Genomic DNA, 12,268 nt, shown 5'->3' with positions numbered 1-12,268 from the left:
TACAAACCGAGTGGGATCGAGAAATTGTGTGTGCATGTGCGCGTTTGTAATACTCTGAAGAAAATATATTGTCTTTTTTTCTCTTCTCTCATCAAGCAAAATATTCCTTCCACCTACGGACATTTTAATTTGTTATGACGTCCACATCTCTGTCATGTACACAGAGCACTGGATGATTATATGCCGGGCAAAAGTGGGTGCGTGTGCGCGCGCTTGCCTTCGCTTTAGTGTGACACCTGAGTCACTGGAAGTACATTATCGCTAATGTCCACTTCTGTGAAGTGACCTCATAAATGACCGCTCGGCTACACTGGCAGTGAGATAAGAGTCTGATAGTGGAGTGCCACTGAAAAGGTCACAGCTATCGTAAAGCAATGATGAGCTAAGCGAGGGATGAGTGGAGAGGAGGAGAAAGAGAGAGCGAGAAAGGACAGACGAATGGAAAGATCTTTGTGTTGATCGAGGGAAGAAAATTCAAGAAAGAAAAGTGTAAAACAGTGTGGAACTGAGGGAAGGTAAAACATAAATGTATGTTTAGTAAAATGGATAAAATGGACAATGCATTGAATAACTTTTGACACGCTCTTTTGACTCACACCAGTAAGCAAGCACACTAGCAATCACGCAAAAAACCTCAGCAATGCCCTGGTGTGGCTAATTAAAAGTAGCAATGTTTATTGCTCAGTAGGCAATTAAATTATTGTCATAATCAGTGTTGGAGGTAACGCATTACAAGTAACGCGAGCTACGTAATCAGATTACTTTTTTCAAGTAACTAGTAAAGTAACGCATTACTTTTTAATTTACAAGATGCAAAAGTAACATAACTCATTACTTTCCACAAAAAGTAACTAAGTAACGTAATAAGTTACCTTTTTTATGGAGTAACGCAATATTGTAATGCATTACTTTTAATAGTAACTTTCCCCAACACTGGTCATAATATAGCTTTTCCAGTAGCGAATGATTTGCAGCGTAGCGTGACCAACACTTCATTGATGCTGTCTGTTAAGAGAAGTAAAAAACAGTCACCTAAATGGTCCTCATAGTGTTGGAAAGTACGATTCTTTCAAGTGAATCGACTTGTCCTAAATGACCCAATCTCTCATATGTAGCATTAGAATGTCCGATTCTTTCAAGTGAATCGGTTCGTCGTAAATGGTCCTATATGCTGCAGTGGAAAGTCCAATTCATTCTAATGAGTCAGTTCGTCCTAAATGGTCCTCTCCTTCATTTGTAGAGATGGAAAGTCAGATTAATTTCTAAATGGTTGTTGTGTTGGAAGTTGGGTTCATTTTAATGACTTGGTTCGCCTTCTCCTAATTATGTAGAGTTGGAAAGTCAGAATTATTCTAGTGAATTGGGTCATTCGATGGCAAATGAACAAAATAACCACTTCAACTCCCTTTACTAAATTTTCAACTCTTATATAAATTAGAATGTATATTTGATTTAATATACAGTTACCCATTAAAATGTGAAAAAGTGTAACCCTAATTGCGATTGTTCATTTAAAACCCCAGGAAGAATATGTCTCTGATTAAATTATAAATTATAATGTATTTAGATACTTTTTCTTGTAGCTTTTAGTGCAGCTAACAACCCCCCCCCCCCCCCCCCCCAAGATACATCTTGGTCGCAGTTTTACTGCCAATTGTTTTTAGGTTATAACTTGACAAGCTACAGTTTCAAAGAAGCTTCGCCAACACTGCAACACTGTGGTGAGTTTTGCACGGGCAAGCGCCACTCAAGTGTCAAAATCTAGTTACATCTGATCTTTGAAAAAGGGTGATAATACAGCATCTTGCATTTGAAAAGAGGCCAAAAAGAGTGGCCAGATTGCGTGAAAATGAGAGAGGACAAAAGAAAAAGTGAAGCGTGGTTCTCCGGCTGCTAAAAAGCCCAGCCAGATGGATGCACTCAAAGTGACGTCCAGAGCTGTGACATCATCAGGGCAATGGCTTTTTATGGCATTTGCTCTGATTAGTTAAATGGCCATGATTGTCCGCTCAGCAAACCACTCACGCACACACACACACAGAGACAGAGAGAGATGACCGTGCAGGCTGTTGCACTGCGGTAATCAGCCGAATGCGTATCTACATAAGCCTCCTGATTATAGACCCAGTTGTTGGACCAAGTCAGACCACTTGGACAAATCAAATTCTCATTAAAGTTTCATTCGCAAATCCTGAAATTGGAACAGAAATACAGCCTTGGTACATCTCTGTGTTGTCCTGCCAACTAAACTTCAGAATCTAAAGTTCTAACAGTGTTGTGTTCATAGTATCCACGGTCCGGACAGTTCATTGCCCTGTTGGTATTTCTCAGTATGGAGTTTTGTAAACAAACTGAAACAGAATACCCTGTGAACTCTCTCAATGAAGTCTCGCCTCTTCCCATATTTCTGTTTCGCAGCGCTGTTAAATATTGTTTTGTGGGTGATCTTAAAAACAAAATCCAGATTAGCTGGGTTTATTCAGTATTATTTAATATAATTAAATGAACCCAAATACATTGGTTTATATGGGTCAGATTGAACAGGAATAGGTCTGCACACAGCAATGGAGTTTAATACCTGAACATTTTCATGAAATATCCTCCTAATGCATGCTAAAACCAAGGACGATAATGATAAAGATATTGTTTAAAACTTAAAAGAATGGCAGAGTCCACACCAAAATAACAACAGCACAGAGAAACCATATAGTTGGATTCACTTTTAGAACGATTTATTCCAGCTGATGAATGATAAAAACATTGATAGCCAATCAGTCTACATCCTACTGTAGCTCAAACATTTAAAGCTACAGACGACAAAACTGCAGCCAGCGTTTACAGTAAACAGAACAATATCGTCCATTGGTGTGGACTATATCATTCTTGGTGTGAATGGGCCTTTACACACCTAAATTTCCCCAGCAGAACAAAAACCACCATAGAAGAATCTTCATAAATTTGGCAAATATGCTAATCAGAAGAACCTCTAATTTGAAATAAATAACTTTTTTTCTCTCAAAAAATCATGCAGCCTAAAATAGTTATTTATTTCTTGATAAACTTATGTTTAAAAACTACTGTGCGATGGGATCCTAAAAAGGACCTTTTTCAACATTTATTTTTAGAGTGCACAGTTTTTTGTCTGACTTGTCTACCTCACTTTTTAATCGCCGTAAAATTTCACTATTGCTGGAAGAATCACTTGCAAACTTGGATACTTGCAGAGCAGGCTGAATTTCTCTAGCCTATAGGAGCACCGACCCAGCTCTCCAGAAGGCTGGTCAGGGATTTTGCATGGATGCGCCTGAGAAAGCCCGAGCCAATCACAGGCAGGCAGATGCATGTAAAATTCGCCGCTGAGTTTGAGGACCGGATTGAGCACATTGTGCTGTGGGACAGCAGGAATCAAGCATCTGTGGTCGCGCTCACATATATTAAACTGATGCGCACTAATGCGCACACTGGCACATCTGACGCGCGCCTTTGGTTACGCTTCTATCATGGTGGTACGCGTTTGATTCGAGGATTATTATTTTAGAAGACTCCGATCGTGAGTATAACGGACATCTGCTGCATGTAGCAGTTTGTAATTTCCCCCTTGTTTGTTGTATGAAATCATTGCTCTGCTCTTCGTACACCTCTTACGCATTAGAAAGCTACTTATATCGCACAAGTTGGTAGTTGGAATTGATTTTCGGACACGTCGTTTTGGAGATTTCCATCAGTCGGACGGTGGTCCTCTTGTATGGATGTAGTGGCTCGGACTGAGTCGGACCGATCCGGGGGTTCCAGACGCGCTTCCCCGAGATTACCCAGCAGCATCACCGTTCAGCCGAGCGCATCCAGCAGCAGTCGACATGATCCTTCTGGGAATACTTCTAAATCTGTTCGTCATTAAGGGTAAGACTCTTAGAAACAGCCTCCATGACTTATTTTGACACATTAGGGTCACACTTTACATGACAGTATTTATGCAGTATATTTACATAAATACATAAGTATTTACACTGCACATTTACATAAGTTCATGAACAACGTGCACAATATGTAACTGTAGAGCTACCTGCAAAGGCAATTTGCTAGTATAGCTATTGTGATTAATTATATTTAAATATACAATATAACGTAAAGTGATAGATAGATAGATAGACAGATAGACAGATAGACAGACTATGCAATCACTAGATAGACAGACTAATGAATATTAGATAGACAGACTAATATTCATAGACTTTTTTTCTATGAATGGCTCTTTGGTTATGAAGGCAGACTAAATACAACTATTACTATAGTAAAACCATGGTATTTTAAATTTTCTAAAAGAAAAGAGATAGACAGATTGGCAGATAGATAAATAGACAGACAGACAGACATAGATAGATATATTTTTTTTATGAATGGCTCTTTGGTGGTGAATGCAAACTAAACGAGACTATTACTACAGTAAAACCATGGTATTGTAAAGGGAAGGATTGTCTGAGGGAAAAGATAGATAAATATGAAGATAGATATATAGATAGATAGATACTTTATTGATCCCGTGTGGGGAAATTGGGTTACGTTAACAGCCAGACACAGTGTACAGTAGAGTGAAACATAATACATATAGAAAGATTAGAAAAGTCTACATTATAAACAAGATTTACACAATACACCATATATATTACAGACAAATAGACCAAGTGAGAAGAAATTAGATATATCATGGAGAGTTCATCTTACACAACAAATTTTACCGGTTGCACACAATATGCTGTGTATTAAATGTATTATACACATTGTGCATGCATTATATTGTATATGTCACATATAGTGCATACCTTTGGATTGAGACCATTTGTAAAAGCCAGAAGAGCAGTGATTAAATTGCAATTGCATGGAAACTTATTGCACAGGTGTGTTTTAGGGTGACCGCTGTGCCATGTGCTTGTGCTGAAACAATAGAAAGGGTTTCATTTTCTAGAGTGCTGTACACTGAGCAGAACAGATGTGTCTGTCACTCCTTCACATATCTGTGCAACAAACACTGTACACTCCCAAATAGCACCAGCTAATCTTTATATGCGGCTTGTAACAATAGCAGAACCCTTTATGTTGTAAAACCAACATATAGAGCTTAAACGAGCTTAGCTATTAATATCACTTACTGTAAGATGTTTACAAACAAGAAAAAGACTTTTAAGAAAACCCTCTTTTAGTCTGAGTCTTGAGATCATCCTCATGCTTTGAACAATAGATAATTATATTTCATTCATACGCAGTACTTTTAATAGTCCAACACAACACTGAGATTTTCAGCCAATTAGATGTACTTTACAGCCCTGTGTTTATTTTCTTTACACCTTTGAATCACAACAGCATAATCTGTGCAGGCAAGGTCTAAAAATATAATTCCGTCAACAAATAACAGTATGTTATGAGACATCTGTCACAGTCAATATTATCCTAATTATGTGATGGCAGAAACACACACACACACACACACACACACACATAAACAGAGACAGATTAGGCTGGTAAAGGGCAGCTCCATGGTGTTCCCGTAGCAAAGCAACCAACATTTGAGGGATCTGGCTTTCTTTCCCCACCTGGGACGACAGGGTGCAATATCTCACAAGTGTCTTGTGAGAGTGTATTGTAGCCCAAGTGACATTCATCATCATGAGTGGTGTTTGTTGCACCCTGGTGCCACGAGAACACGCTGTAATGCGCGCGCTGATCGACAGGTTTATTTATTAGCTGTGTTAATGATTGCAGATTTGATGTGCTACTCGTGCTGTGTGCATCCCCGGGGGCCGGGTCGTATATCAGCCACATGAAATGCAAAGGGACCCCCTGATGGATATCAAGTGGCAAAAAGATTTAATTTCCACAGTGCATTTGCATAAAGATTCGCATGCTTGAATACGTTTTTAAGAGGTGACCTGAAGTGGAAAGATGTGTACAAACATACCAAGTCGAAGATTGACGGCCTTTGGGCAGGTGCGCATGTGCGAATACGTGCCAGCCACGTGCCCAGGTGTGTTTGAGAAAAGGTATGTGTGCACAACTCTGGACTTTGGCAGCTTTAATTAATTTGGCAGCGACAGATGCTGACAGGTCTGGGAAAAACATGCCTGGCATATTCACTGCAAAAAAAAAGAGCATTTTAATCTTGTTTTTCAGTAAAATATCTAAACATTCTCAAATTATGATACACTAACTTGAGAAGCAAAATAAAAATGATCGTTTTCTGAAAAATGTATCCAAATGAAGCGATTTTGTGCTTAACCCTCATGTTTTGTTCTGGTCATTTTGACACCGAGATATTTTCGTTTTCTTGTGCTATAGATGTTATCGCATTGGACTAAAACTTACTGACATTGTTCACACATGGGTATTAACCCCCCCCCCCCCAAATGTGATAATTGTTGTACTTTTTACAGTTGTGGTGTTTCTCGATTAAAAATCACTGCCCTACAACAAATTATCTGGTAATCTCTCATTATGCAATATTCCCACCAAATATTGGATTCAAACTTGTTTTCGTTCATTTAGCACATTTCGTATTTCTTTTTGGATCTGATTGATCATAGGGCTCATTGATCTGACCTCATGCACCTCAGTTTTTGAGTGAACACTACCAAAATTATCCACAAATAATTTTTTTTTTCATTCAAAAACTGATGTGCATAAGCTCAAATCAATGAGGCCTACAACCAGTCAGTTCCAAAGATAAATACAAATCCTGTGCTAATTGAAAGAAAACAGGTTGACAAAAAGATCAAATTCAAGATTTGGTGATAAATCCATTTTTAAAAGGCCGGTCATTTTACTGGGAGCACCAAATGAGGTTTTCAGCATAGTTATTTTTCTTACCCCAGTGGCAGATATTTTTTTCTTGTTTAAAGTATAAACTCGCGTTTTTTTTCAGACTTAATACCTTAAGCAAGTTTGCTTCTCGGATACAGTAAAACAAGTCATAAATACTGAGTATGAAAATAAATTTTGTAGTCTAATGGTTTCTTCCTCATTTTTGCTTTTGCAAAAAGCATGAGCTGCACAACTTAAGAAATGTTTTGGGATGCTTTAATACACACAGGTGATTCAGGCTTTGTCAGCTCATATACTAATTGCATGGAGAAAAATATGCCATCATGGACTCAGATGCATCCCAGCCAAGGACATACCCAGGGACAGCCTAATTACATGACCATTTTTAGCAAATCAAAGAGGAATCGTAAGAACACAGGTTCAATAAACCACACGGGATTAGCTAACAAAAAGGTAATCTTCCCTCCGGGCATGTATTCTTCACATATGAGGGGATGTTTAGGGTCTTTTCAGGGTCGTGTGTGTTTTGTTGATAACCAGGATTTGGAAAGGCAAACACGGTGACGGCAGATGGTGTTGGACTCTCTCGCCTCGACTGGAAGATTCAAGCCAAGCGACAGAATCAGAAAGAGCATGTGTGAGCATGTGTGTGCGTGAGCTCCACTTGCACATGGCTTTTATGATGATGTTGTAGCCAATTTTCATTAAAAGCACTGAGCGCTGTGATTTAGCGACGAGGACCGTCTCAGCATCACGTCCCTGCAGTGAACTCCTTCCTCCCGGGGCTTTCGGATTGTCTTCCGTTTCTCCTCACTGTCAATCAGACGGGCCCATCCGACCCGGTTCTTTTAATATCGCCGCCATGCTTTGATGTGACGTGTCACCAGTAGTGAATAGATACGGCGCTCTGACCCACATTTGACAAAACCCTCAATGCAGCAACTAACAGTGGAAGTCTATACAGCAAATATGAGCGTATTTACTGTCAGAAAGATCCTTAAATACAGTGTCAATGGCTTCTTTTTTGTTCCTTGACATTTGTCATCCTTGCTGAAAACCAGTCATTCACTGTTTTAAATGGAGGGTTTGTTTGTGTATGTTTTTGTTGAGTAATTTGTCTAAATTGTTGGTTTAGGTCCTGAGATGCAGCATGCTGTAATTTAGCTGATGGATTCTTCAGTTTTGTGTAGATCAACAGAAGAGATGTTTTCTTGATATGTGTCTTGATATAGTAGTGCTCGGTTTACCACAGAGGTTCAGACCGCTGTACGCATTGATTAGTTAATCACGTTAGACCCGCAAATATTGACAGCTGGAGCCGGTTTGCTGTCGCCTGCCATAAATACGGTCACACAAGGATACTTAGATTTACAGTACGCGCTCGTACGGTCTTTCTCTATTTCACTCACCTCTTTATTTCTTTCACTCCCTTGTACAGCTGAGCTTCACTGCAGAAACTGTGTCTGTCGTTCTCTCTCAGTGTGTGCATGAGACTTAAAGCCTCAAGGTGTGTGTGTGTGTGTGTGTGTGTGTTTCACTGTCACTTGCTAAATGTGATTTTAGTGCACGCACACACACAAATCTCGTAATACCCGGCCAGCATGTGTTTGATTGCCATCAGCCTCCACACTGAGACGGTTTCCTATTGTGAGGCGTCTGCTGTCTGTCATTCTGTCATTACTTTCTTTATTTCTGTTTCTTTCTCACTCCATCGCTCACTTTTCAACTCCTCTGTGTACTCGTCGTTCTCTGAATCATTCCCTGTTGTCTAAAAAGGGAAGACACAAAAATATGAGATATTTTAGATAGTTGTATTTATTATTTTAATAGTAAATAAACATATTTAATATAAGTTAATCCGTACAATATCATTTACAATTATACAATGCAGTTTTAAATCAAAATAATTATAAATTAGTTGAATTAATTGCATTATTAATTATGATTAATTAGTCACAATTATCACATGTATTTGCTCAGAAAAGCAAATGTGGATAATTTAAAGATATTATTGTGTAAAACATTGAATAGACAGAAAGTCAGTATATTCTTTGTTATATATCCATATCATTGAACGCAAGTGTAACACTTTGTTATTGTGTCCGATATAGACTTAAGGGCCTTTCCACCCAAGATATATTTTGGAACTATTTTTTTAATTGTTTTGTCATATGTTGTTGCATTATGTCTCGCTGTTTTTCAGCATCGAATGTCATGAGCTTTTAAAAACATATCTTGAAAACCTGTTCTATTCCATTGTGTTCTGTTTATCTGTAGTAACAGCTGGTGCTGTGCTGACTGCGGACTCACAAAAATTCTGTATTATGATTAAATTGTATTATAATTAACCACTAAAATAAAACAGCCCTAGTTATTGTTGCCATTTTTTAAAACATTTTTAGTCATATTTATAATTATGTATCTAATGTATACAGCTAAAAATAATAAAATATTGATAAAATAAAATTAACAAAAATATGAATAAAATAGATATTAATAAATATTAACATAAATATTCATCCGTGTTATTTTAGTATAATTGAGATATTATTATAGTTTTTAATGTTTTGAATGAGTTTTTAATTTTCCATTATCCTTTTAATGTTTGAAGTAATTTTGTTGTGTTTTTGTCATTTTGATTAGTTATTTTTTAGTGTCTATATATATATATATATATATATATATATATATATTTTTTTTTTTTTCCAGCTTTACAAATTTTAGTACATCACGTTTAACTAAATGGAAATGAGTTATGTTGCTAGCTGATTTTTAAAAAATATTTTATTTTGATTCAGTTAACGTTTATTTCAAGTAACAAATATGTTTTTTATGGTTTTAATTTTACTTAACTAGTTTAAGTTTTAGTTAATTTCATTGATATTAATTATTTATTAATTAAAATGTATGATTCATTCATTCAAATAAATGATTTTTATTTGTATTAATAATAATACAACTAAAATTAACATTAGTCAGTTAGTAGCTAAAACAAACAAACAAAACAAACCAAAAAAAGCTGAAACTGCTTTAACTGTCTTTAACTGTCTTTCTTTTCGTATTAGTCACTAGGAATTTGCAATGTCATTTTCATGATGTTAAAATAGTTTCTTGTATCTAAGCTTAATATGCAATGTCAAGACTTTCAGTGGTTGATGGAAAAGTGTAAAACTTTGGTCTGCTGAGCTATAAAGTATCCAATACAGCAGCATTGACTCTAAATTTAGAGCGGGGCTATCTGAGGGCAGATGGAAAACCTGTTTGAAAACAGACATAAATTATGCAATTCTGTTTGGTGCCACTAGAGGCGCAGCAATGACACGCTTCACCTTTAAGAAGAAAACTGAAAACAGTGGCAGATCAAACACCTGTCTTTAAATTCAAACTAGCACGTAACATCTCAATATTGAACTGTTTGTCAAATATGTGCGACATCAAAGTGTGTTTACTTGTCCGTTTAACTTCGGCCGCCGCAGTAGATGGTCTTTCACGCATGGATCATCACTGTGTGAGCCGTGGAAGGAGGTGCCATTTTGTGGTAGCGGAGTCCTAAGCCATGACCAACGCTTAGAATGCCGGCCGCAGCTGTGGGTTCTCAATCACCACACGCTTTAAAATGAGGCCTAGCGCAATTACTGCCCCTGCCGCTGCGAAGGAAAACAGACACAAAGGGGGATGGGGGTCAGGGGGGGGAGAAATACAAGAACACATGTCTCATGCTTCTATAGGCGTGCACAGCTTTTTCTGTCGCTACTTAATGAAAAACAGCAAACGTAGCCATGAAATTACACAGCCCTGTCACAGTTTCCCCGCAGGTCACCCTGAGACCTGGCTGATGGCGAGGGTCTCTGGAGTTGATGACGTCTGTTAGGATTGAGCCTGAGAATGGACACAAAGCACAAAGTGTCTGTTGTCAAGGATTTGGTTTGAAACTCTTGATGTATGAAGTTGGTGAATGACGATTTTCTGCTCGTTTAAGTTATCAGTCCTCCTGCAATAGCAAGACAGGAAATTCCCTTCAGAGAAGAGGTCTCTTTTAAATAATTTTACACATTATCAATTCTGCCCTTGAGTGCAAGTTAAGGGACTTTGATCTTCATTTTTACACGGTCACTGTCAAAATGTTTTCTATGCATCTAGAATGCAGAATCAGATATTATAACTGGTATGTATTATAGTGAAACAGATCCACAAACTGTAATGTGTCATAGCCAGGTCCACAGGGAATCAGAATTGAGCAGAAAACTCATTCACAAAGTTCTACATATTCCCTGCACTTTCTGTGTGCATTCTCTTTTTAAATATTTTGGCCAATATAGCTGCATTTCCACCGAAATTACCTGGAACAATTTGTCCCAGACCTGTTGCTGTCTGTGTTTCCAAAGTAGCATGAATATTAGACAAATAGTCTGGTGAGGAAGGACTGCGTGCGACTGCACCTCCCAGTCCAGGAGGGGGCGCTAATGTCGAACAACGATAACGTCATACTAAGTGACGGACAATCATAATTTTTTTTGTCACTGTTTCCAGTTCCCGCTGGATTTCATCCCCGGCACTGCACCAGCACCGCACCGCACCGCACCGCAACAGACGTTTAAAAATGGTGGTTGAAATACAATGCTGCGTAGAGTCAACCAATCCAAATGCTGCGTGAACTCAACCAATCAGCATGTTCAGCGCCCAAGTCCCACCCCCGAAAGTTCCGGACCTTTGAAAAAGTACCAAAGCCACTAGAAGGCTATAGTAATAATCTCTGAAAGTACTACCTCGCAAGCAGGGACTGTCTGAGGGGCAAATTTTTACCCAGAGCTTTATTTAGATCCTGGTTCCTGTGGTGGAAACACACCGAGTACCCCCGCCCCCAAAGTCCCCAGTACCTGGGGAAAGTTCCTGCGGTGGAAACGGGATTTATGACTGTTTTCATCAAACTTCAGGACTGTTGTGGCTCCATTTCAATTCATCAAATTGAATTGGCCACGTCCCACAGGAAGTTGATTTGGAATTTAAAGACAAAGACAGGAAATAGAAATGACTGAATAGCAATTCAAAGAAATGTAAGATGTGCAATGCATTCTGGGAAACAAAGTGTTCTTCCACCCTAGTCCACAAAAGATAACTTATTAAACATGATTATACACACACACACACACACACAGGTTTGTTTTTATGGTTTACGGGAACTCTCCATAGGCGTAATGGTTTTTATACTGTACAAACCGTATTTTCTATTGCCCAACACCAACCCTACCCCTAAACTTACCCCTCACAGGAAACTTTCTGCATTTTTAGATTTTCAAAAAAACTCATTCTGAATTATTTATAAGCCTTTTGAATTACGGGGACACTGAAAATGTCCTCATAAACCACATAAACATACACACACACACACACACACACACACACACACACACACACACACACACACACACACACACACACACACACAATAAATACA

At 38.3% G+C, this 12,268-nt stretch overlaps 1 protein-coding gene across 1 annotated transcript in view; it reads left to right on the top strand.

Annotated features, from left to right (window-relative positions):
• The first annotated feature begins 3,354 nt into the window (after positions 1–3,354).
• LOC107559270 (GDNF family receptor alpha-4-like) overlaps positions 3,355–12,268 on the top strand; it is a 25,192-nt gene continuing 16,278 nt past the window's right edge. Inside the window, exon 1 of the mRNA XM_016243022.1 lies at positions 3,355–3,900. Coding sequence (XP_016098508.1) covers positions 3,858–3,900 — 43 coding nt within the window. The 5' untranslated portion in view covers positions 3,355–3,857. The remainder of the gene's footprint in view (positions 3,901–12,268) is intronic.

Source organism: Sinocyclocheilus grahami, unplaced genomic scaffold (assembly GCF_001515645.1).
Source record: "Sinocyclocheilus grahami isolate Dianchi unplaced genomic scaffold, SAMN03320097.WGS_v1.1 scaffold680.1, whole genome shotgun sequence".
Classification (NCBI taxonomy): Eukaryota; Metazoa; Chordata; class Actinopteri; order Cypriniformes; family Cyprinidae; genus Sinocyclocheilus; species Sinocyclocheilus grahami.
The sequence above is the reverse complement of the archived record's forward strand: the minus strand, read 5'-3'. Positions and strand labels throughout refer to the sequence as shown.